Source organism: Mauremys reevesii, linkage group 2 (assembly GCF_016161935.1).
Source record: "Mauremys reevesii isolate NIE-2019 linkage group 2, ASM1616193v1, whole genome shotgun sequence".
Lineage (NCBI taxonomy): Eukaryota > Metazoa > Chordata > Testudines > Geoemydidae > Mauremys > Mauremys reevesii.
This window is the reverse complement of record NC_052624.1, coordinates 48,324,000-48,351,057: the sequence shown is the minus strand read 5'-3', so window position 1 is coordinate 48,351,057 and position 27,058 is coordinate 48,324,000. Positions and strand designations below refer to the sequence as shown.

General features: G+C 42.6%; 1 protein-coding gene across 3 annotated transcripts in view; it reads left to right on the top strand.

Moving 5' to 3' along the window:
* The first annotated feature begins 620 nt into the window (after positions 1-620).
* SLC25A13 (solute carrier family 25 member 13) overlaps positions 621-27,058 on the top strand; it is a 133,091-nt gene continuing 106,653 nt past the window's right edge. For 2 of the 3 annotated variants that reach the window (XM_039522376.1, XM_039522374.1), the window contains exon 1: positions 621-768. Coding sequence is in view for 2 of the 3 variants with exons in the window: in XM_039522374.1 (XP_039378308.1) it covers positions 667-768 (102 nt within the window). In the remaining variant the exon portion in view is untranslated. Of the gene's footprint in view, positions 769-4,969; positions 4,985-27,058 lie in introns of all 3 variants that reach the window. The other variant, XM_039522373.1, reaches the window with a different exon arrangement.

Here is a 27,058-nt window from a genome sequence, read left to right as displayed (position 1 = left end):
TTGTCCACTTCTTTCCTGAAATGTGGCGCCCAGAACTGGACACAATACTCCAGCTGAGGCCTAATCAGCGCAGAGTAGAGCGGAAGAATTACTTCTCATGTCTTGCTCACAAGACTTCTGCTAATACATCCCAGAAGGATGTTTGCTTTTTTTGCAACAATGTTTTACTGTTGACACATACTTAGCTTGTTGTCTACTCTGACCCCCAGATCCCTGTCCACAGTACTCCTTTCTACTCCTAGGTAGTCATGTCCCATTTTGTATGTGTGCAACTGATTGGTCCCTGGAATCCCATTTTACAGATTTCAGAGTAGCTGCTGTGTTAGTCTGTAGCCTCAAAAAGAAGGGGAGTGGTTGTGTCTCCATTTTACAGAGTCACTCTTGTTCACTGTGGCTCTTTCACAACCCACCCGCAGGCAGGGCATGCACATGCAGCAAGGGGCGGCTTGCCACTCTCCTCTGCAAAGCCCCACGCTGCTGTCTGCCCAGGTGCATCTGACGGGCTGTCCCTGAGGCACGTCACCTCCCCCCCGCGCCGTTCCCCGGCCGCCCCTTGCCGCTGGACAGCGCAGCGCGGAGTCACGTGCGCCCCTTGCTCAAGCCGGGCACGAGGAGCGCGGCGGATCACGCGCGCGCCGGCTGGGCCCCGGGGCCCGGCCGCAGCCAATGAGCTGGCGGCGGCGGGCGGCCTGGTGCGCAGGCGGGGCGGTGCCTGCCGCGCTGGGACGGGAAGGGGCCGGCTGCGCGGGACGAAGCATGGCTGCCAAGGTGAGTCGGGAGCCGCTGCTGCGGCCGGGCTGCCCTGGGTGAAACTTTGCTGGAGTGAGTCTCCCCCGCCTGCCCCTGCAGCGTCCCCCTTGGGTGGGGGCGGGCCCCTGGCGCTGCGGGCAGGCGCTGCAGGGGGTGCGGGTTGCGAGCGGGGTCCAGGGCTCTCTGCGGGGCCTGCGCCCCGTGCCTAGGGGATTTGGCTTTAGCCGCGCTGGTGCCTGGCCCCTGCGTGAGGGGCGTTCAAGGGGCCTTCCCACCTGCATCCTCTTGCTTGGGAGCTGCGCGGGGGAGGGAGCGCGCCCCGTTAGGCTCTGCACAGTTATGGCACTGCACATTCACGTGTGGCTGGGGAATACACATAGGGCAACAGTATTGCCCCTATTGCAGCACTTCTGCAGTCGGGGATCTTAGACTCCGACACGGGTCAGATCTGATGGAGCCTGAAAGGACTTTGCTTTTGCCTTCATCGATTAGTCACCTGATTCCTTTCCCAATCCAAATTTAGATAGTGGCCTCACAATGGGTGTCTGTCAAGCACAAGGGTGAGTAATTTAAAGGGACGGTGTCAGGGTTTAAAAAAATCAAACCCATATATTTAAAAGAGATCTTTTCCCATGTTACAAATTATACATCAGATTCTCCAAATACAAAATGATTAATCTGTACATGCAGTGGTGCTAGAACTAGGGATGCTGGCTTGGAGTAATAATAAAAAACACCAAATACATGTTTCCATCATCAGCACTCCTGCTATAAAAATTGTTCCAGCACCCCTGTATAAGCTTGCAAACACTCTCAGTACATGGTGTAATGCTTACTACTGTGAATAATCTCAGGAAATAGGACCACTCTTGACAACAAATACTACAAACACTTCCTACTGTAGGTAGCATCAGTCCTTAACATAATAATCTCTGAACTTTTTCTTTTACTTTCATCTGTTTGGATGATGAACACCAGCTAGTCAATTTAGTTGCGGTTTCTACTATGACTTTCAGATTCTCTTTCACTAGTATGAGGTTGGGCTTGGAAAACCCATAGCAAGTGGCTATGTGGTTTTTATTAGACATAAAAACAAAATTCATGGGAATATTGCCATTCTTCATAGGTGCTTTTTTTAATTTATTTTTTATTTAACAGTCCCTCCCCTCAAGGTTTGGGCCATATCTTATATAGGTGTCCCTCCAATGAAGACACATTCATTTGACATATGGGTCAGTGTTGTGATGCTCTTTAGTCTTTCTTATCTATAAACAGCTCTTGTTCATTATCGTTGCTATGTAAGAAGGAATAATTGACTAGATATTCCTAGTCAATGCAACCAAGTCAACATTTCCTAAAGATTTGGGGCCTGGTCCTGCTTCCATTGAAATCAGTGGCCAAACTTCTGTGAGAGAACATAAGAAAATAAACAAATGTCAGTGCCAAAAAACCCCAAACCACCCCCGCCACCAAAGAAAATCTGGCCTATACAAGTACAATCTGCTGAAGAAACGTATTTCAATAAAGTTAATCACAGAATCACTCTGTTCAATGTGCTACTCAATAGCTCTCATTAAAGTTAGGCTGGTTGGTCTCCAACTTCATACTACCTGTTTTAATGAGCAAGATAATGTATGTGATGTGCTTTCTGAGTTGAAACTATCCTCTCTGAATTTTTATTTATCATTCATGACTTTTAGTCGGTTTTATCTAGCTTTGTTTCTGTCTCTCACCAATATAACCAGTTTATCAAGTTCCCCCTTACCAGTCTTTGTATTATTAAAGACTTTTCAAAGTCTCCTATTCACTGAGATTAAGATTAACCTAGGTGTCCTTTGCATCACATAGCAAAGATTTTTTTAATCTAGAAGCCTTCTGGTTACATAGTGCTCTGTCTAGGGCATAATATATCCTAACTTGTCATAGAAGTAATCATATTAGGTAAACCGAGTAGATATATTGTTGAGCAATATATTTTGCTTTCAATTTAATTTCATAGGGGGTAGGTGACCATAGCCCTTTGAGAAAACACTGGAAAAGTATAATCTAAACATCCAGTATATTTAAATATATTGAACAGGTGAGGCTATATATAGTGCAATTTTAAATAACTTCAGGTTTGGCTGAAAGACATCTAATTTCTTCTTGTTATTTAAATGGTGTCATAAATGTCCCTGGTATATTGTAGACAGGCATAGTGCCTGCCTGCAGGGTTTACGTTCTTTAGATAACCTCTGAAAAAGGCTAATGGCTGAAATATTAGATGTATCCTGAGAGATTCAAGCAAAATAATAACTTCTTATGAATTTGTGAGTTGCTGAGTTAGTTTAATATAGGGCTATCAATTAATCGCAATTAACTCACACGATTAACTCAAAAATTAATCATGATTAAAAAATTCTGATTAATTGCACTGTTAAACAAAAGAATACCAAATTTATAAAATATTTTTTGATGTTTTTCTACATTTTCAAATATATTGATTTCTATTACAACACAGAATACAAAGTGTACAGTGCTCACTTTATATTTTTTATTACAAATATTTGCACTGTAAAAATGATAAACAAAAGAAATAGTACTTTTTAGTTCACCTCATACAAGTACTGTAATGCAATCTCTTTATCGTGAAAGTGTAACTTACAAATGTAGATTTTTCTTGTTACATAACTGCACTCAAAAACAAAACAGTGTAAAACTTTAGAGCCTACAAGTCCACTCAGTCCTACTTCTTGTTCAGCCAATCCCTAAGATAAGCAAGTTTGTTTACATTTATTGGAGATACTGCTGCCTGCTTCTTGTTTACAATGTTACCTGAAAGTGAGAACAGGTGTCTGCATGGAACTTTGTAGCCGGCATTGCAAGGTATTTGCGTGTCAGATATGCTAAACATTTGTCTGCCCCTTCATGCTTCCATGCTGAAGACACTGATTAAAAAATGCATTAATTAAATTTGTTACTGAACTCCTTGAGGGAGAATTGTATGTCTCCTGTTCTGTGTTACCCACATTCTGCCATATATTTCATGTTATAGCAGTCTTGGATGATGACCCAGCACATGTTCATTTTAAGAACACTTTCACAGCAGATTTGACAAAACGCAAAGAAGGTACCAATGTAAGTTTTCTAAAAATAGCTACAGCACTCGACCCAAGGTTTAAGAATCTGAAGTGCTGTCCAAAATCTGAGAGAAACGAGTTGTGGAGTATGCTTTCGGAAGACTTAAAAGAGCAACACTCTGATGCGGAAACTACAGAACCCGAACCACCAAAATAGAAAATCAGTCTTCTGTGGTGGCATCTGACTCAGATGATGAAAATGAACATGCGTTGGTCAGCTCTGCTTTGGATTGTTATCGAGCAGAATCCATCATCAGCATGGACGCATGTCCTCTGAAATGGTGGTTGAAGCATGAAGGGACATGAATCTTTAGTGCATCTGGCACGTAAATATCGTGCGATGCCGGCTATAACAGTGCTTTGTGAACGCCTGTTCTCATTTTCAGGTGACATTGCAAGCAAGAAATGGGCAGCATTATCTCCTGCAAATTGTAACCAAACTTGTTTGTCTGAACCATTGGCTGAAGTAGGACTGAGTGAACTTGTAGGCTCTAAAGTTTTACATTATTTTATTTTTGAATGCAGGTTTTTTTTGTACAGAATTCTACATTTGTAAGTTCAACATTCATGATGAAGAGATTACTTTACAGTACTTGTATTACATGAAATGAAAATACTATTTCCTTTATCTTTATACAGTGCAAATATTTGTAATAAAAAAAATAAAGTGAGCACTGTACACTTTGTATTCTGTGTTGTAATTGAAATCAATATATTTGAAAATGTAGAAAACATCCAAAGATATTTAAATAAATAGTATTCTATTGCTGTTTAACAGCATTATTAACCACGATTAATTTTTTTAATCGCTTGCCAGCTCTAGTTTAATATTTAAGCTGCATTGTGAGACTTTGAAGTTTTCATCTTTGTAGGTTGAAGTTGCCAGAGTTAAACAAATAGGATGGATTCCTGGTCCTATCAAAGTCAGTGGCATATCTCTAAGCAATACACCTGCGCTCCAGTCCTTCAAGCACATACATGAGCAACTTTATCACATACACTCCTTGAGACTAAAGTCATGTGTTTGTAGGATCAGGCCTTGGTTTGTGTTCTGATTCCTCACTGATTCATCTTAGTAATGTTTGTCTTTTTAACCTCAGCCAAACAATGGACTGGTGAGTTGAACAACTTTTTCTACAAAGTCCTTTTCTTTGCCAGTGTCCTGCATGACTGCTTTTCTTGATTTTTTTTTTTTTTTTTTTTATTGCAGCCCCTCAGACTTATGAATCCCTTGGAATCTAACTTAATTGTTCCCCATTTGCTAGGTCTCAAACGCTGACATTGTAAGAAGCCTTTAAAAACTCAATCTATCCAAAAATAAAATACATGTTGAAAGACTGCTAAGGCTGCATAGTTAAACACTCAGATATTAAGAAATGACAGAGTATGAGGTTGCATGTGCAACCTTAAATGTGTACTACTATATAGTTTATATTACATAGTATGACACAATTTTTATACATTTTAACATTCTTTATTGTATATTACTGTATGTAATCTGAGTCCATGGAAGTGTTTTAATAAAAAAACAACATAGAAAAATGTTTTTGCACTAGAGATGTAAAAAAGGATAAGGTAATAGTGAACATTTGCTGGAATATATATTACCCTAAAGTTTGTAGCTAAATTAGCATAATACACCTCTACCCCACTATAACGCGACCCGATATAATGTTGGTTTGTATGTAGCGCGGTAGCAGCAGGGCTTGGGCGGCGCTTTAAAGAGCTCTGGGCTCCGACCGCTGCGGGGAGCCCAGAGCTCTTTAAAGCACCGCCCAAGCCCTGCCGCCCCTACCCCGATATAACAGGGTTTCAGCTGTAACGCGGTAGGGATTTTTGGCTCCCCACGACCGCGTTATAGCGGGATAGAGGTGTAGTTACATAGCACAGTCTTCAGAGAATGAGGTGGTTATGTAAAGTCTTTATTGTAGTTCATGCACAGGGCATATATGGTGGTATACATTATTTCTTACCTTCTGAGTATTGTGTAACCTTAGTATTTTCTTTTTGGGTGGAATTTCCTGGAGAAAAAGTTGCATAATGTGGAACAGTTTAGCCAGAGAACTCCCCATCACACACCTTTCTATTTTTTTTTAAAGCACTGTTAAATTAGTCACCTGTGTTCAGTGAGTTCAACCTTCCTTTGCTCCAAATGTTGCTACAAAGTGAACATGTGCAATACTATTAACAAAGTGCCTTCTTTTTATTTCGAAGGACACATGACCCTGTCAAATTAAAACCAATTTAATTAGGAAGTTCTAAGGCATTTCTCAATGAGGGCTGTTTCCATGCCACATTTTAACTTTCTATCAACCTGTCATTTTGGCACTGCTGCTGTTCCTCATACGGTTGCAAGATTTTATCTATAATGGGAAAGGTGTATTTTTCTTATTTTGCACTCCAAAACAGCTAACCTGTGTTTGAATGTTTTTTGTACAAATCACACTTGAGCAGAGTCCAAGTCTGAATAATTTCAATGCGAAAGTGAATGTTTCAGAAAGCATCTAAAAATTGGGATTTAGAATGGAAAAACATGCTATTTAGGCTTCAACCTTATAATTGGTAGAATGTTGGCAGATTACTGCCTCTGCATTGAGACTTGTCCTGTTGTTGCAGGGAAAGAGCCTTAACTATCATGTTAGTTATCTCGCCTTTTATAATACTCTGCTCTTGTGTATGCATTGTGCTAAATGTGCATTCAGTTTGTGTGTATGTTTACTTGATGTTTGTTGTTTAACATATGATAACAAAAGTGATGTAGCTCAACTAACTTATTCTGTCAAGTGTTTAAGAACATGCATCCTCCCACTAAAGTTATGCACATGAATAAATCTTTGCAGATTTGGGGCCTGTCAGAATTAATTGATAACTGACCTCAGATTTAATGAGGTAACAAATATCTTACGCTGTTAACTGATGTGAATTTAAATAAAGTTAACAGTCTTTGAGAGTCTTATCCAAGTTACATTAATATATTGTAACAAAAAAGAAACAAATCTGGTGTATACTTCTGATACGTCTTTTAAGCTAGTTTTATTTTTACTGTATTTTCAGACTGCTTGCTATTGAAGCTGATATAACAATACCTGTCATTTAAAAAAAACCAAACAAATCCTAAATATGAAATTAAAATATGAATGCTAAGCTCTGCATTTCCCTTATTTTTCACAGATTAATATATTCAGAGACCTTCCAGGAGCTGAGTTCCTCAAATTCATTTTGGCATCATTTAATTCAAATTATTTCTTTTCAGGTGCTCCTTCCATATGCTCTATAAAACAATTTGAGTATTTTCTGCACAACAGATGTAAAAACAAGGCTCCTAATCCTGCAAGCAGTACCTGCTGGGTGGATTCAGTGGGGTTCCATGCAGGTTTGGGACCTGAGGCCCTGATCCTTCAAGTGACTGTAAGTGAGGATGCTACTGTGGTTGCATCGAGCCTCACTGAAGTCAGTGGGGCTTTGCACAGATGCAGCAGTGTGATTGTGTGCAGTCACTTGTTGGATCAGGACCTATGCCTGTAACTGCTCTCTGTATCTCTTCAAAAATATAATATAGACTAAAGAAAAAGTTTGCTTCTTGCTACTTTTCAGTTATTTGCATCTTGACTTTTTATGAGACCATTAAGTATCTGATAAATTTAAGTCACAATTTTGACAATTTCTTACTTTATCACTGTTAGAACTAACATCAGAGATGACTAACTGAAATAGGTTGAAAAACAAACCCAATTTTTTCCCCATAATATCATATTTTCCACTCTGTGCATTTGACAGCACTTTGTGTTAAGTGATTTTCCTTTATGTAGTAAGTTTGGGGCCTAATCCTGCAAACACGTACAGCTGGGTATAATGCTTACTCACATGAGTAGTCCCATTGAAGCCATGGGCTACTCACATGAAACCCCTTCTAAGGCACTATTCAGCAATAGATCCTTTTGCATGGAACTCATTACAGGATTAATGTCGAAGTCCTGGTCTACACTACACAGTTAGATTGACATAAGGCACCACCAACAGAAAGAGAGTAGTGTGGACATAAGCCACCGCAGTAAATATTGCAGTGGCTGTAAATCGACCTAACCTATGCCGACTTAAGATTGTAGTATAGACATGCCATAAGTTATAAGAACGGCCATACTGGGTCACACCAAAGGTCCATCTAGCCCAGTATCCTGTCTTCCGACTGTGGCCAATGTCAGGTGCCCCAGAGGGAATGAACAAAACAGGTAATCATCAAGTGATCCATTCCCTGTCGCTCATTCCCAGCTTCTGGCAAACAGAGGTTAGGGACATCATCGCTGCCCATCCTGGCTAAAAGCCACTGATGGACCTATCCTCCATGAATTTATCTAGTTCTTTGTTGAACTCTGTTATAGTTTTGCCAGAGGATGTTGTGAAGGCCAAGGAGCTCCACAGGTTGACTGTGCATTGTGTGTAGAAATACTTTCTTTTGTTTGTTTTTTAAACCTGCTGACTATTAATTTCATTTGGAGACCCCAGTTCTTCTTTTATGAGGAGTAAATAACACTTCCTTATTTACTTTCTCCGCATCAGTCTTGTTTTTATAGATCTCTATCATATCCCCCCTTAGTCATCTCTTTTCTAAGCTGAAAAGTCCCAGTCTTTTTAATCTCTCCTCATACAGAAGCTGCTCCCTAACCCTAATCATTTTTGTTGCCCTTGTCTGAATCTTTTCCAATTCTTTTTTTGAGATGGGACAACCACATCTGCACACAGTATTCAAGATTTGGGCATACCATAGATTTATATAGAGGCAATATTATATTTTCTGTCTTATTATCTATCCCTTTCTTAATGGTTCCCAATATTCTGTTTACTTTTTCGACTGCCGCTGCACATTGAATGGAGGTTTTCAGAGAATTATCCATTATAACTCCAAGATCTCTTTCTTGAGTGGTAACAGCTAATTTAGACCCCATCATTTTATATGTATAGCTGGGATTATTTTTTTCCAAAGTGCATTACTTTGCATTTATCGTTTATCCATGAGAGGACCTTCCCTCTTATCTAGGATGACCATATTTTTCCAAAGGGAAAACAGGACACCCACGGGCTGGCCCGAAACACCATTCCACCCCCACTTCCCCTGTGCAGGGCCAGCCTAAACCCTCCCTGAGGTTTCCCAGCCTTTTCATGCACGGGGGTGCCGGAGACCACCCTTGCCACTCCACGTGCTTGAGCCAACCTGAGCCCTTCCACCTATGCGGGGCCAGCTTGAGGTCCTCCTCCCCAATGGCACCCCGGGCCGGCACAAAACACCCCACCTATGACCCCCCCCACATCCTGTCTGAACCACCTTGCCTCTTGCCCGTTTGCAGGGCTAGTCCCCCGAAACTCCCCCCCCCCCCCCGCTGCTGCCTGCCTGCGATTCCCCCCGCGGCCCCCTTCCTGCCTGGGTGGAGAGCTGATCCGACCCCCACCTTCTCCGCGCATGGGGCTGGTCCTCTGAGCTCCCCCACCACCCACGTGCAGGGCTGGTGATCCAAACCCCCCTGCCACATGCCCACCAGTGGTTGATGGTCCAAATTCCTCCCCCCCTCCGCATACCTGCACGCAGGGCTGCCCGAGCCACTCTCCCTGGCCCTCTCTCCAGTGCAGGGCTGGCACTGCCTCTCCCCCCCGTCATGTTCCTTCATGCCCCAGTGGGTCCCATGTGTAGGGGGGGTCGACAGCGAGGTGAAACGCTGCTTGCAGCCTGCTACCCTAGCCAGGGGGCCAGCAGAGCCCCTCCGCCCAGGGGAGCAGGGATCCTCCTGCCAGGGCTGAGCAGGGCCCCCCATCCCCATGGGCTACCCCAGGTGCTGGATTGGGGGCACAGCACGTGCATGGAGGAGAAGTGGGGGCACGCCCTGCCCCGGCTACTCACCCTTGTAAGGTGGGAGCTGAGTGCGGCGAGGGTGATTCCTGGACAGTGGGGCATGAGCAGCAGTGGGAACGACGGAGCCAGGGCTACTCCTAGGCATGTTCTTGCTGCTCATCTCTGGCGCTGCTACCGCTGCCAATGCTGCTACTGCTGAAGGAGGCAGCAACGGAGACTCTGGCATGGACGTGCGCTAGGGCGAGAGAGAGGAGGGAGGGCATGGCCGCCTGCTGTCCCCCGCTGCCGGCTCTGTGTTGTGATCACAGAAAATACGGGACAATTTTCCCGTATATAACAAAAAGTCAGGACACCCGGAAGAAGGCTTAAATACAGGACTGTCCCTTTAAAAACAGGATGTCTGCTCACCCTATTCTTATCCCATGACTGCTTACTTTGTTTAAGAGCCTTTGGTGAGGGACCTTGTCAAAGGCTTTCGGAAAATCTAAGTACCCTATATCCACTGGATCTTCCTTTTCGACATGCTTGTTGATTCCCTCAGAGAATTCTAGTAGATTAGTGAGGCACGATTTCCCTTTACATAAACCATGTTGACTCTTCCCCAACAAATTATGTTCATCTATATGTCTGACAATTTTTTTTTTTTAACTGTAGTTTCAGTCAGTTTGCCTGGTACTGAAGTCAGGCTTATTGGCGTGTAATTGCCAGGATCACTTTTGGAGCCCTTTTAAAAAATTGGTGTCACATTAGCTATCCTCCAGTCATTTGGTACAGAAACTGATTTAAATGATAGGTTACAGACTACAGTTAGTAGTTCTGCAAGCTCACATTGGAGTTTCTTCAGAACTCTTGGGTCAATACCATCTGGTCCTGGTGACTTATTAGTGTTTAGTTTATCAATTTGTTCCAAAACCTCCTCTAACAACACCTCAATCTGGGACAGTTCCTCAGATCTGTCACCTAACAAGAATGGCTCAGGTTTGGGAATCTCCTTCACATCCTCAGCCATGAAGACCGATGCAAAGAATTCATTTAGTTTCTCCACAATGGCCTTATCATCCTGGAGTGCTCCTTTAGCGTCTTGATCGTCCAGGGGCCCCACTGGTTGTTTAGCAGGCTTCCTACTTCTGATGTACTTAAACATTTTTTTTGCTATTACTTTTTGATTCTTTGGCTAGCTGTTCTTCAAATTCTTTTTTTGGCCTTCCTAATTATATTTTTACACTTCACTTGCCAGAGTTTATGCTCCTTTCTATTTTCTTCACTAGGATTTAACTTCCACTGTTTAAAGGATACCTTTTTGCTTCTTTTACTTTGTTGTTGAGCCACAGTGGCACTTTTTTGGTTCTCTGTTTTTTAATTTAGGTATACATTTAAGTTGAGCCTCTATTATGGTGTTTTTAAAAAGTTTCCATGCAGCTTAAAGGGATTTCACTTTTGGCGCTATACCTTTTAATTTCTGTTTAACTAACTTCCTCATTTTTGTGTCGTTCTCCTTTCTGAAATTAAATGCTACGTGTTGGGCTACTGTGGTGTTTTCCCCACCACAGGGATGTTAAATTTAATTTTATTATGGTCACTATTAATAAGAGGTCCAGCTATATTCACCTCTTGGACCAGATCCTGTGCGCCACTTAGGACTAAAGCAAGAATTGCCTCTCCGCTTGTGTGTTCCAGGACTAGCTGCTCCAAGAAGCAGTCATTTAAGGTGTCAAAAAACTTTATCTCTGCATCCTGTCCTGAGGTGACATGTATCCAGTCAATATGGGGATGGTTGAAATCCCCCATTATTATTGAGTTTTTTATTTTAATAGTCTCTCTCTGAGCATTTCATAGTCACTATCACCATCCTGGTCAGGTGGTCGGTAATATATCCCTATTGTTATAAGTCCATTCCCTTTTCCCACCCTGTAGTATTTTTTACACAGCAATGAGAAGAGAGAAGTCCATTTTTTAAAAATAGGAAGATGTAAACCCATAGATATTAGCAGGGGATACTGAGGGGCATGGATAGTAACTGAAATGGCTTTTAAGTAACTTTTGTAATTCGTTTATTTTTCATTTTGACAGAGTCCCCATAAGACCACACTAATGGGTAGCCTCACTTCCTGTACAACTCTTTGGAAACCTGCTATTAGAACCTGCAGTTTTGTTTAGCTCAATCATGTCCAATTTTTGTTGAAGACATATCTAGCACCTATTATATTAAGAAATACAAATTCTTTTTTCTGTGCAGCTTTCCATCCTTGGAAGTTAGAGGAGGAGCTCTTTTTTTTTTTTATATACTGAAAATACAGTACATACAGGAAGAACATCTTTAACATAGAGAAGCTTACATCCCTGAATGCTAAAAATGTGTCTTCTGACAAGTTTCTGACAAGTATTCAGGCACATATCTATTTTATTTATCCATGTTGTCCAAGGAGATATGTGACTTTGTAGTTACTGGAAGATGATATACATTTTATTCTGTATTTTTTTATCTGTTCAATTGCTGCTTGTGTGACTATTGAATGGGTTTACAATGCTGAGGTGTGTGTTCAAAATTCTAATGCACAGCACCAAACCTTGATCTTGATTAGGGCCTCTGGGCCATACTATAACTATTATATAATAATGCCATGTTGTCTAGGGGTTACTGGTTAGTCTTCAGAGCCAGTGATAGAGGTGGTGAGATGCCTGCAGTCACTAAAAAAGTAAAGATACATTTTTCTGATGCAAGTCTGTTCTGGAAAGTATCTGTACATCTCAGTCATTTGCAGGGAGATGAATCTGCCCTTATGAGTACTTTATCTTGAATTGCATTGTAATAAAACAATTTAAACTGAAGCTTTGTTAAAGTACTTAAACGAACACTGCCAATGCATTTTCTGTAACATTTTGAAATAATTTCATACTAGTTACAGTATTGTAAAATGTAGAAGTATATGACTGAAATCACGTTCTTTACCAAAAATGTTACTCCGGCCTACACAAAAACTAGTGTGTGTGGTAGGATAAAATTGCTCATAAGGAGTGGGCTGCTGGCATTTTTTTCTCTTTAGAAAGAAAGTGTTTGAGAATGGGGGGTGCATACAAACACACACTTAGAGAACTATATAAACTTTGAAAATAAACAGAAATAAATTAAATATTGTGACTACTAACCTGAATGATGTCCCTTCAATTTCTTAAATTCAGACTAGTAATCAGATGATACCTGATTTGCTGAGTTGTTTCTAAAATATATTGGATTGGAGGAACGAGAAACCTTTTTTCCTTTACCACTTGAAACTGTTGATCCTTTTCATTTCTATGATAAACCGTTGAGATGGTTTCCCCCCTCTCTCCAGTATAGTCTGGAGACTTGAACCTAAGCTTGGAAGCAAGAATTTGGACTGAATTTTTCACAGAACTTCAAACATAAAATAAAACTACCCTGGCAAATAATTTGGTGCTGTATTTTTGACATGTTAGTGATTGACTTATTTATATGTTGAAATGTGAACTGACTTTTGCAGTAGAAGGAATCTTTCATTTCATGTGAGTGTATGGTTAGGTTTACCTTGATTAGCCTAGCAATCTGCTGCACACTTGTCTTACAGTGCTAATCAATTTTAGTGCAACATAGATCGAAACACCACACAGAGAAGATTGCTGCCTAAGTCCATAAATGTCAGTCAATTGGGGGAAATCTAATACCCTGCAGATTTTGTTGTTGTTGTTGTGGCGTTAGACACATGGGGAAAGTAAAGGAGGGAGATAATAGTGATGAGAGTAGAACCATGAATATGATGTGGTTATCAACAGACATTTTTTATATTTAGCTTGGTAGCTTTTGATATAGATTTCATTTGATATGCAATAGGATTTTTTATCACAATACTGTTGAATCAGATGCATTAATATATTTAGAAATCAAAAACAGATATACTGACCCAAATTAATAGAATTGGGATTGGGATTAGTATGTTTTGGCTTTGGGGACAATAACAGAAATTCCTGTACAACTTGTTGTAACTTCATAGTAGATCTAATGAAATGTACCACATTATTACATGACTGTGCGCTCTCTTCAGCTCTCTATGTGCATGGTGGTCTGGGATGCATAAGCCTCAGAAGACCATTTATGCTGGCTGTGCTCCTGGCTGAGCAATTTAGAGAAGGTCAGTATAGTCAGTAAGGAAAAGATGACCGCACATAATCTGCTTGGAAGTTCGGAGGGTATGTAAATAAACAGCTTCATTTCTCTTTCCTTCCTCTCCTCCTTACCAGTTGATATTACTGTATTTGGGCTGTAATAACATTGCTTGAGTAGCTCCACTGACATGGGTAGCTCCAGGGCTGAATTGCTGGAGCAAATTGTTTGTTTAGGGTTTTTGTGTGTGTGTGTGTGTTTTAGAAACAAAGTTAGGTGGAGGAGCCTCCCACCAAACATGAGCTGGGGGAGGGAGGGAGCCACAGTAGAATGATAGAATCATATGACTAGAAGGGACCTCGAGAGGTCTTCTAGTCCAGTCCATGGTGCTCACGGAAGGCCTAAATATTATCTAGACCATCCCTGAGAAGTGTTTGTCTAACCTACTCTTAAAAACCTCCAATAATGGAGATTCCACAGCTTCCCTAGGCAATTTATTCCAGTGCTTAACCACCCTGACAGTTAGGAAGTTTTTCCTAATGTCCAGACTAAACCTCTCCTTGCTGCAATCTTAAGCCCATTGCTTTTTGTCCTATCCTCAGAGGTTAAAGAGAATAATTATTCTCCCTCCTACTTGTAACAGCTTTTGAAGTACTTGAAAGCTGTTATGTCCCTTGTCAGTCTCCTCTTCTCCAGCCTAAACGAACCCAATTTTTTCAATCTTCCCTCATAGGTCATGTTTTCTAGACCTTTTAATCATTTTTGTTGCTCTTTTCTGGACTTTCTCCAATTTGTCCACATCTTTCCTGAAAGGTGGCGCCCAGAACTGGACACAATGCTCCAGTTGAGGCCTAATTAGCGCAGAGCTGAAAAATTACTACTTGTGTCTTGCTTACAACACTCCTGCTAATACATCCCAGAATTATGTTTGCTTTTCTTGCAGTAGTGTTTTACTGATGCATACTTTGCTTGTGATCCAGTACAACTCCCTGATCCCTTTCCATGGTACTCCTTCCTAGACAGTCATTTCCCATTTTGTATGTGTGCAGCGGATTGTTCCTTCCTAAGTGGAATACTTTGCATTTGTCCTAATTGAATTTCATCCTATTTACTTCAGACCATTTCCAGTTTGGTTAGATTATTTTGAATTTTAATCCTATCCTCCAAAGCACTTGCACCCCCTCCCTGCTAGGTATCAGCCACAAACTTTATAAGTGTACTCTCTATGCCATTATCCAAATCATTGATGAAGATATAGAACAGGACCAGACCCAGAACTGATCCCCCGCGGGACCCCATTCAATATGCCCTTCCAGCTTGACGGAGAGCCACTGATAACTACTTTCTGAGAACAGTTTTCTAACCAGTTTTGCACCCATCTGATAGTAGCTCCATCTAGATTGTATTTTCCTAGTTTGTTTATGACAGGGATCGGCAACCTTTGGCATGCGGCCCGCCAGGGTAAGCACCCTGGCGGGGCGGGCCAGTTTGTTTACCTGCGTGTCTGCAGTTTTGGCTGATCGCGGCTCCCACTGGCCGTGGTTCACCGCTCCAGGCCAATGGCGGTGGTGGGCAGCGGCCGCCAGCACATCTCTTGGCCTGCACTGCTTCCCACCACCCCCATTGGCCTGTGGGAGCCACGATTGGCCGAACCTGTGGACGCAGCAGGTAAACAAATAGGCCTGCCCTGCCAGGGTGCCTGGCGGGCTGTATGCCAAAGGTTGCTGATCCCTGGTTTATGAGAAGGTCATGTGAGTCAGTATCTGAGGCCTTACCGAAGTCAAGATATACCACATCTACCACTCCCCCCCATCCACAAGGCTTGTTACCCTGTCAAAGAAAGCTATTAGGTTGGTTTGAAATTATTTGTTCTTGACCATCCATATTGACTGTTAATCACCTTATTATCTTTTAGGTGTTTGCAAACTGCTTGATTACTGGTCTGTATTGCCGTATATAATATTAGGGGCTGGAAGAGTTTTGTTATTCATCCCTAAGAGAGGGATGATCTCAGGTAGCCATGTAAGGGTAAAAACTTTGGGCCACAATTGAAGGAGATTCCTTCTCCCTTGAAATAGGAAGCAACATCTGGGAGAATCAGAGCTTCCATGGGTTCTCAGCTATGGCAATTTCAGGCTAGATGATTACTTTAGGCTGGTAATTTATTCATTGTTTCTACTTTTGTAACCCGTGTCAATTGCATTTTAAATGCAGTGTGATTGCTGTTTAAATTCAGTCTGGGTTCTGAAACTCAGGTGTTCATATGCAAGGATTTACTCAGTCATGAATTTTCACTGTAACAAGCTGCACTGCTGCAGCGTATCATTGCCTTGCTTATATTGAAGTCTGGTTCTGCTCAGAACAATAACACATTCTTTCTCAATACATCTGCTGCCTGTACAGTTTGAGTGTTTATCTGATGACTTCGGGTATAAAAATAAGCTTTTTACTCCTTTTATTTTTTTCCTTGTTGACCGTGCTAAGCCAGTGCAGCTGAGAGAGAGAGAGATTCTATTTCTTCCTGAGCATCATCAGCAGAGCTTACTGATTTCTAATCAGCTCCCTGTTGATGGCAATGGGCTTGCCCACATGTCACTGACAGCCTAATTTGGATTTAGCTCTTTTATTATTGGTGATGTGCAAAGAGAAAAGAGTGCAGTGTGCAATTCGAATAACATCTGTATTTGTAAACTCAATATATTTGCAAGGGAAGTCATTGGCATCTCCCCACAATGCAATTTTTAGTCACTTTTCTACACTTTAAAAAGTTCAGATTTGAAGAGAGCGGCGTTCTTCCCACAAAATAAGCTCTATCCACATAAGATGCTACTCTCAGTAAATTGTGCAGATGTTCAAAATATCACTGTGCATGCACTCTCGGCTCCTCTGGCTTGGTCTTCCCTCAGTGGTACTCATAAGTCCTGCTGAGCTCTTTGAGCTTGGTGCATCCTTGAAGGGAGTTCACGTATCCCACAGTCCCCTCGTGCTTGGCTCCTCAACTGGAGGTGGGGGAAAAAGTTGCCATTTTCTCCCAGTTTTTCTCACTGGTGGTGTCAGAATGACCTGTCTCTCTCAGAAGATTTTGCAGAGCCTCATAATATGGGGGCTCTCTTCTCTGTTGGATGTTTTGATAAGAAGTGAGTTAATATTGTTGATACACCTCTACCCCGATATAACACGACCCGATATAACATGGGTTTGCAAATAGGGCGGTAACCCCGGGGCTCCAGCAGCGAGGCTCGGGCGGTGCTTTAAAGTGCCCAGGGCACTTTATCAGATGTACACCTAACTCATGCCATGGGCTCTGGCTGCTGCGGGGAGCCCAGGGCTCTTTAAATCACCGCTGGAGCCCTTCCGCTGCTACCCTGATATAACAGGGTTTCACCTATAACGCGGTAGGGATTTTTGACTCCCTAGGACCGCGTTATATCAGGGTGGAGGTGTAGTTAAAAGTATTTTCATGGGCATTTGACTTAGCCCACATTGAGATGAATAGGACAGATCACAGAAACCGGTAATGGTTTCGAGGCTATGTCAGCCACCATAATGACTAGAGATGCACTGCTTTTAAAAATGGGAATGCTTATATTCTGCAGAACAAGGCAGCAGCATGAAAGAGATACTGACTGTGTTACTGCACACTGGCTGTATCAGAGTCCTAGGCAGGGACCTCTTTTATTCATAAGTATAGAATATACTTTTTTGCTAACATGCACATGTGTCCTAGATGCTTTACAGACAATAAACAAATATCCTGCTCCTGCCCCAAATAGCTTGCAGTCTAAATTTTAGACAGGATGTGAAGTACTGGTGACAAATGGTAAGGTGGGGATGTGCCTAGGAAGGTAAGCCTTGAAGGATCTTTAATTCTTTATGACCAGGTTATTGTTATTTCAAAGCAAAACTGAATTAAACTGACGTATCAGGTCATATGTCAGCTTTGAGGTAAGTTGTTGGGCCAATTTATAAAAGTAATTTTTTTTTTTTTACTTATGAACTCTTGATTGGTTTTATTGAGGTTAACATATGAATTATACATTCAGAACTTGCCTATACTGCTTCTGTTCAGGGCACAAATATTAAGAAAATGGAAAATAATGCATTTTTAGTTAAAATCTAGTTTAAGAAAATTCCCATTAGTTAATTTGGTAGGACATGTAGTTAGCAAGACACATAGGCGTTTAGAGGCTATTTTCATAATTATTGGGGCCAATTGTTGCTACCAGAAAGCAAAAATTATAGATGCTTTATTATAGCTGTATCATGTGCTTGATAATCAAGACAAGCAATCAAAAACAGCAACCCTCATCCAATAGGGAAAATACTGTTACATGTCTAGGTGACCACAGTTTTTAGACACTTTTATAAATAGAAAGTGACTTTGTTTTAGTTGTCAGTTTATCGCTATCTAATGATTGTTCTAGGGAATTAATTGTTGAATGAGAAGGTAAAAACTTAAAGTAGTTGTGGAATTGTACTTGGCAATTGGGGAGGTTTAGGTTGGACATTAGGAAAAACTTTTTCACTAGGAGGGTGGTGAAGAACTGGAATGGGTTACCTAGGGAGGTGGTGGAATCTCCTTCCTTAGAGGTTTTTAAGGTCAGGCTTGACAAAGCCCTGGCTGGGATGATTTAGTTGGGTTTGGCCCTGCTTTGAACAGGGGGTTGGACTAGATGACCTCCTGAGGTCCCTTCCAACCCTGAGATTGTATGATTCTATGATTCTATGAATGAAGTAGAGTCAAAGTCTGAATTAGAATTTGAAACTCGTGTTTGAATATTACTTTGGATTTTTCACATTTATTGTTTCATTTTGTCACAGTAGGAAACTTTAGTAAAAGGGTACACTCATGTGAAGCATTTATTCTCTCTGGGTTCTTGTGTGCTTTCAGGAATAGACTGATTGGATTCATATTTATTTCAGAGATGACCTCAATTATGGTGCATGTTTGTTATCTGTTAGCCAGCATAGGTGAATGTAAGTTGGTGTACCATACAGTCTGATAGGGTGGAAAACTGGGCTTGTAGCTGGAGGGCAACCAATAGGAGGGTTTAAGAAGGTTAGGCAGAGGGAAAGTAGGGGCCACACACATTTTTTTTATTAAATATTTTATGTATTTCTTATGTAGGGGTTATATATTTATCACTATTCATATCACTTCTGAGTTTGGCCCTAAAATGGTATCTCTTGGTTGAACACATTCTAACTTTGTAAACGCCCATTTAGAATGTGTTAGGTATATATCTGATAAATGCATTTTTGTGGACTTTACATTGTGACAGATGCACAAGTGCACCTGAGCTCATCTGGGGTGGGAGCTGAGGATCTGACTTACAGTACTCAAATTAGGAGAGAGAATGGCTGACAGGGCCCCACCTTCAAACACTTGGGTCATATCCAATCTGAAAATGCCTTTCTTTCTCCCACTGCAGTTGATGCAGATATTTGCCCATGCTAACAATGGAGCTCTTCTGTTCCCCCAAATTCTTCCTATTTTCTTCATATTTGCCAGAACTTTATGACCAATTTCTCAAACTTCTGTATTCATATAACTTTATTTACTCTTTCCAGTGACGGCTGGTAATATCTGATGGAGTGGGTAAAAGTGACATATAAAGTGTAAAAATGACATATTGGATTCAATATACAACAGCAGATAAAGATCATAGTGTGTTTCTGACAGTAGGCAATGTCTGTCCTTGTTTTCTCAGGTGAGACTTCCACTGAAATTTTTCCTAGATACTCCAACATTTGTCAGCTTCTCAGTGTTTGCTATTCAAGCTTGTGAGACTTTCTCTACTTTTTTCTTCATGATGTTTACTCATCTGAAGGAGCTTTGAACATTTGGCTGGGGGCAGACACTGTATTAAGGATGATCCTGCGCTAAGTGTTCATCATCTGGTATAGAGGAGGAGGAGCCTGTGTGACCTTTCTTAGCTGCTGGTGCTGATCCAACTTTCCCGCCAATTCAACAAGCAGAGCTGGTTTTCTCTACAAGGCATGCATATTCCTTGGTAGCCAATAAAAGAATGCTTAGTGGGTGGGCTAGTAAATACTCTTCCCCTGGGGGAAGTTGTGGTGTGAGGTTGCCAGCTGCTACTACAGCATTAAAGCATCAAAGTAAAAAGTCAATGTATAGAAGAAGGAAAAAGCGACCACTAGTTTGAGCCCTTAATGAATATTTAATCAAAGTGTAATAGCTTTGGTGCAGTGGGTTCATTTTGGAATGATATGTTTATTAAAAAAAAAAATTATGACACATACTTCATCATAAGCCTTTTAAACTAGCCTGCCCATCAAAATGATTATGACCCCAAGGGTCTAAAATCCATGTGTAACCTCAGTTTGGAGTTCTGTGCACAAATGTATTGTAGCATATAGCATAGCCCAAAGGCATACTTCTAAACACAGCTGCAGGCCATTTATTATTATTGTCACTGTTTTTATTCTCTCTAAGAAATGTGACCCATTTGTGCACTTCCCTGGTTACATCATTGCTGAGACCTTTGGGCCATGCTTTTTAATTATTTTAGGCTTTAATTCTGTAGTTAGCAGGTATTAAATTTATAACTTATTTTAACACATCTCATGCAGTAGGAACTTTCAGATGTGACACTGTGTGAAAAGCCATTAGAAAACGATTCTCACATGTAAGAATATTTTGGTTGGTTCAGACTGTGTGATGGGCTTGGGACTAGAATCAGATTAGTTAAATCTTTACATATCTAGGTGAACAAAATTTTGAATAATTTCACATTTCCATTAAAATAGGTATTTTTTTGTCATCAACCTGAAGTCAGCCTCCCTCCTTTCTGTCAATTCATTTTTATAATTCAGCCTTCCATTGTGTGTTGTCAGTCTAGATGGAAGCTGCTTTATGGAGATAATGAATTGGTCCCACGTTGATGCTGCTCAAGTGTTATCTCAAAATAAGAAAAATATGGGAACATTAAACCTTTTCAGTCCATTTTTGCTACTTACACGTCTTAGTCAAAGTATATGGATTGTTCATCAACAAAGTGGGTGCTATAGAGTGGTGGTTCTCAACCTTTTCTATACTGTGACCTTATATTCCACCAGATGATGATCTGGGGTGCACTTTCTATCTAGCCATAAAGAAAATGTGGGTGATCATGACCTCCTGAGCTCTGTTTGCATTCCTCTATGGGGGTTTATTAGCTGGGTACTCATGCTTTGGACAATAATGTATAATTAAATGTGGAAGAAAAGGTAATTCAACCAAGCATGAAAGCATTTGTCTGACTAAATCTAATGAAGTGTGGGTTTAATATTTTCCTATTCAATGTGAGGTGGACAGGTTAGGAAAACAAATATTAAATTAGCTATTTTTTTTTCTTGTGTGGAAAAAACTAATAATCTACTGAAAATGAGAATGAGGAGAAAGCACAAAAAATGCTGAGAAGTGTGCTTTTTGTCCTCTAATCTTTCTATTTTATACAGCATGCGTGTAGATCAGGGGTTGGCAACCTATGGCACCCGTGTCAAAGACGGCACGTGTGCCGATTTTTCATGGCACGCTGGGGCCTGCCGGGACTCCAGCATGCCATTAAAAATCCTGCCCAGCCGGCCCGCTCACTTCTGCCCTCCACTCCCCCCGTGGAGGCAGGGAGCAGAAGCATAGCCGTGTGCACGGGGTGGGCAAATGGCCCCACTCTCCTGGTGCGGCAAGCCGTGGGGTCTGCGCTCCCGGGCCGGAGCGCCGGGCCGAGCGCAGCAAGCTGCCGGCCCCTCCCTCGCCTCCTCCCCTCCCCTGGAGCCCTGCCGCCGCGCCTGCAGCGCTCTGAGGGACGGGGCTGTGTGCTCCCGCGGGGCAGCGTGTCTGGCTCTGTGTGGAGCCTCATGGTAAGGGGTCCCAGGGCTGGGGGGATTGGATAAGGGGTGGGGGCAGTCAGGGGACAGGGAGCAAGGTGGGATCCTGGGGGGGGGGTGGTTAGGGGCGGGGGGGTCTCTGGACGGGGCAGTCAGGGGGCGAGGAGTGGTTGGATAGGCATGGGAGTCCCGGGGATCTGGCTGGGGGTGGGGGTGTGGATAAGGGTCGGGGCAGTCAGGGGACAGGTAGGGGGTAGGGTCAGTCAGGGGACAAGGAACAGGCAGGCTTAGATAGGGGGTGGGGTCCTGGGGGGCAGTTGGGGGAAGGGGTCCCAGAAGGGGGTACTCAGGGGACAAGGAGCAGGGGGGTTGGCAGTTCTTAGGGGGACAGTCACCCAGCCCTCTCCCCTGAGCCCTGACCCCCCCCCCACACACAACGCCCTCTGCCCTGAGCCCCGCACACCCCCCAGGCCCCTGCCCTGAGCCCTGTACCTCCCTCATACACACCCAGCCCTCTGCTTGACTCCTTCATCCCCACCCCTGACTCTGGCATCCCCACACATACCCAGCCCCCACACTGCCCTGACACCTGCACACCCCCCACATACCCAGTCCCCAGCCCTGACTCCAACCCTCTGCCCCCAGCCCTCTGCCCTGACTCTTGCAGCTCCACCCATCTCCAGCCCCCCCACATCGCATGCACCCGCCACATCCCCATCCCCACCCCCACCCTGAGCACCAAACGGGAGCTCCTGCACCACCACCCCCATTCCCACCTGAACAGAACCCCAGACCAGCAGCAGGCTCAGCAGGCCAGCGGTGTAAGATCAACATTTTAATTTCATTTTAAATGAAGCTTCTTAAACATTTTGAAAACCTTGTTTATTTTACAATACAACACTAGTTTACTTATATAATATACAGACTTATAGAGAGAGACCTAAAAAACATTAAAATGTATTACCGGCTTGCAAAACCTTAAATTAGAGTGAATAAATGAAGACTTGGCACACTGCTTCTGAAAGGTTGCCGACCCGTGGTGTAGATCCTCAGTTTCCTTACACCTCCACAAGTCTGGAGTGCAAAATACTCCATGTGAGGCTGTCACCAATGAAAGTTAGATGCAGGAAAAAAGATAGTTTTGTCATTGAAACTCTATGGTCTGTGAAAATCTTGAGCCACAGGTGTTTGTCTGATCATCTGATATATTTAGTACATCAAAGAGCTGGATGAAATTATTAGAAGGAAGCTTTTACTGGAATTCTATTGCATTTTTAAAAATAGGTATCAAAAGGGGAGTAGTTTGGTTGGCTAGCATCAATATGCTAGTATGGGATGGTAGATGCACAGATCAGAACTTCCTTGACATCACAATCGTGATGTCTAAGTGCCCAAGGAAGAAAATAGAAGAACTTTTGTTTCATGAGATTTAAAAGAAAAACAAACAAACAAACCCAAACCCAATTGCACTAGAATTTCTCTAGGATCTCGAGCCATTCATTGTCCACTAAACCAATACCTGAGGTTTTATGTTGAGCTGCGGTGCCTCCACAACAAATAAAAATGGTTTAATTCTGTTTTCCTCATTCTTAACTCCTAAAGATATTGGTATGAAAACAAGTTCTAAAGAATTATTCTTCTCCTGCTTCTTTATTCCCATTTTAAATAAAAATGCTCAGTTTATTACAATTTCCATAGGAACTAGGTGATGTCATAAAAATATTGAGAACCGAGCATTAAAAGTAAATTACTGTTTTAACAAAGAGGTTGTTTTATGCAAATATATATAAAAAACCTCAACCTGCAGAGGAGAAAAAGAGGTATAAACAGAATTGTTTCTAAATAGATGTTTTTTAAATGTTGTTTTCCAAAGCTTTCCTGAGTGAAAATTCCATAACTACTGTTACCAAGTCTTTTAGATTTTCTGCGGAGTCTGGAAAGTTATAATTTACTCTTCCATAGCTTTGATTGTCATTGGTCTTGCATCCTGTCAGCTCAGAGATTGTTGCCACTTAGTCAGTGTCACAGGTTGTACCCCGAAGGTTGAGGCTGGGCACCTCCCTCATCCCCACCATCCCTCTTCGGCTGTAGGTATTGCTGTAGCATTGGTTTGGAGTGCAGGATGTAGTCTCCTGGCTATAAGTCTTAGGGAGGTAGCCCCCTCCCCCCCTTCAAGACCTGACTGCAGTCCCAGGTGGAAAAAAGGCAAACAAAATACTCCTGCAACCCACAGAACAGTCCAGGCTCACCCCACTGTTCCTCGCAAGGCAACAGGTAAATAGGCTCTGGAGGGGCTGGGTTCCTAACCCCCTGAGTGAGAGGCCCAGGCTGAGCACCTTGGGCTCTAATGAGGGTCCAGGTAGCAGAGACTCTTCAGCAGTTGTCTGGGTAAGCTGCCCCTGCTCTGTGGGGCTAGGAAGCTCTGTGACCCTGCACTATGCTTGGTTCCTTCCTTTTAAGGAGTCATCCCTCTCCAGGTGCACCATGCCTCACAGGTGCACCAGCTTGATTATGCCCAGAGGAGCTCTATAACCGTACCTGACCAGGATTGGACCATGCCCCTTAATACATCAGTAACTCCCCTTGGTGCATTCTCTGAAGTCCCTGCCAGTTTATTTTATTTCTCTGCTTGAGACTGCAAGCTATTTCCAAGCACTCTCCCTGATAGTCCAGACTTTCTCGCCTGCCTCCTCCCCGGTAATGTGAAGGTCATGTACACACATTACAGTCACACACATACCAGTCTGATATTATTTAAGCATTAAGAATACACCTAGTGTTAGTACCTGAGATCTGAACTATTAAAAAGAAAATTTAACACCCCACCTTGCCCCACCCTGTTACGTTGTAGTTGTCTTGTTTCCTGAGTGGTGGGGAAACGGTTTAAACTTGCAGCTGAAATTTACACTTGGGCTCGAATTAAGTCCCATGAGCCCCACAATCCGCATGCAAAAGAGCACACTTGCACAGCTACCTTTCAGCATGGCGTTACTGTGATTGCAGGTGCAAATGTGTTCTTTAGACCAGTGGTTTTTAAAACTTTTTTTCTGGCGACCCAGTTGAAGAAAATTGTTGATGCCCACGACCCAACGGAGCTGGGGATGAGGAGTTTGGGGTGTGAGAGGGGCTCAGGGCTGGGGCAGAGAGCTAGGGTGGGGCCAGGGATGGGGGGCTTGGGGTACACAAGGGGGCTCTGGGTTTGGGGGGGGGCTCAGGGCTGGGGCAGGAGATTGGGGTTTGGGCTTACTTCGGGTGGCTCCCAGTCAGCGGCGCAGCGGGGTGCTAAGGCAGGCTTCCTGCCTGTACTGGCACCACGGACTGCGCTGCGCCCTGGAAGCAGCCAGCAGTAGGTCTGGTTCCTAAGTGGAGGTGTGCAGGCACCGTGTCCTCCCCACCCCCGAGTGTGGAGCTGGTGCTTGGGGTGGGGGCAGCGTGTGGAGCCCCGTGGCCCCCCGCCTAGGAGCCGGACCTGCTGCTGGCCGCGTCCAGGGCGCAGCGCGGTGTCAGAACATGTAGGGACTAGCCTGCCTTAGCCAGGCAGCACCACTGACTGGACTTTTAATGGCCCGGTCGGCAGTGCTGACCAGAGCCACCGCAACCCAGTAATGGATCGCGACCCACAATTTGAAAACCACTGTTTTAGACCTCTAACTACCCACCTTTTCTAACTGCGTATGCAAGTAAACCTCTGTCCACTGGAAATGGCGTCTTCAAGAATTTTAAAGTGTTGGTGCTGAAATAGTTGTAAAAATCCATATTCAAGTCACTACTTCTTTTTTTATACGTTTCTAGGCCCTCTATTGGGATGCCACTGTTCTTCTGTCAGCACTAAGGAAAGGTTTCTGACTCCAAGATTAAGGATTTTCTTTTATTCCTACCATTTATAATGCACAATAACTTGTTACTTGTGTGTGATGTTGTCTGCTTCCATTATGCAGTTGTCTTTTGTTCTTTCTAAGATCATAGAAATGGATTCGTGCATACATATGGATTCATGCCCACTCATACACCCTCCCCAATTCTGAGCTACTGAGGTGTGTAGCATTTTGAATAGACTTGAATAGACAGATATGATTATAAATAGGATCTTTAAAAGTGAACTTTTGTGCTAAATCAAAAAAGAAAACATAACATTGAAACAAAATACATCACCTGTCAGTTATTCCTACGTAATTCCTGTCACACAATTATTAGTTGAGACATTAATGTATAGGAATTTTTTCTCTAGCCCATTTACTTCCCCTGCTTATTCACCACTGTGACGTCACATATAAATAATTATGACAGTTATTCTCACGACAGTTTGATGTAGATGACCTTTCTATCTGCAGTATAGGTATTGCATGCCTATCATTATGGTATTTGAGTGCATGAATTTTAATGTTATGATCAGAGTGATTTGTTGGTAAACTTAGAGTGGCTCATTTTTAATTGTAAACCCTTGTAAACGTATTTACCTCTTGTCCTATATTTCTACCCACCCCAAGGTCCTCATTCCACATGGCTGCTCCTATATGAGGAGATGCCTACAGTTCTTGTTGCTAGGTTATTGAGTCCCAGTATTGCAACTTAGTTCCCCCGTATAGTGGAGTTTGGAAAAGTGTTAACAAGTTATGTCATAGAAACACTTTATATACTTTGAACAGTCTTTGATTCTACAGCATTGTTTCTGGCCAACCTGCATTACGGCCATTTTGATTACAAGTTTCACTACAAATGTAGGCAGATACGTACGGCAGCATTTCTGCATGGCTATCATGTAGTGTTGCATTGTTGCTGCGCAAGGGTTTTGAGTGGTTCCCTCGTTGCGTGGTATTCTTGGAGTCTGTGTTCAGGTACCACAGTTCCTTGTCAAATTAGTAAAACTGCTGAAAATTGCTGATACGGTGTGAGCTCAGAAAATAGAGGACAATGCCTGTCTGACTTGTCATTATTTTACATTTGGAATAGAATCTATTCTGCTCACTAATGGAAGTATGTATAGTACATTGACCTTGACTGATGATGATTATTATTTTATAATGGTTTGGTTTCCAAATGAGGATAGCAGCTGAGCCTATAGCTGAAGTTTGACCCCACAGCAACAGGCTGCCAATGGAAAGCTGCACCCTGCACCCCTTGTAGGCAAGAGACATTCTGTTGCTTTGTGGAAGAAGTCACCAGCTGAGATAGAATTGGAAGTGTGCTATGTAATAAAATCCTGCTATTAGGTGTTCTGCCATTAACAATGTTTCCTGTTATAACGGGAGGATTTGAACATGAATGATGCTTTCTTGTCTGAAGAGGAGTTTGACAGAGCATGTTCGTCTGTTATATGCCCATCCAGTAATACTGTGTTCTACTGGAGAAAATACTAGCTTCTTGTTAATATCAGAAGACCAGGCAAAATGCACGATGCTA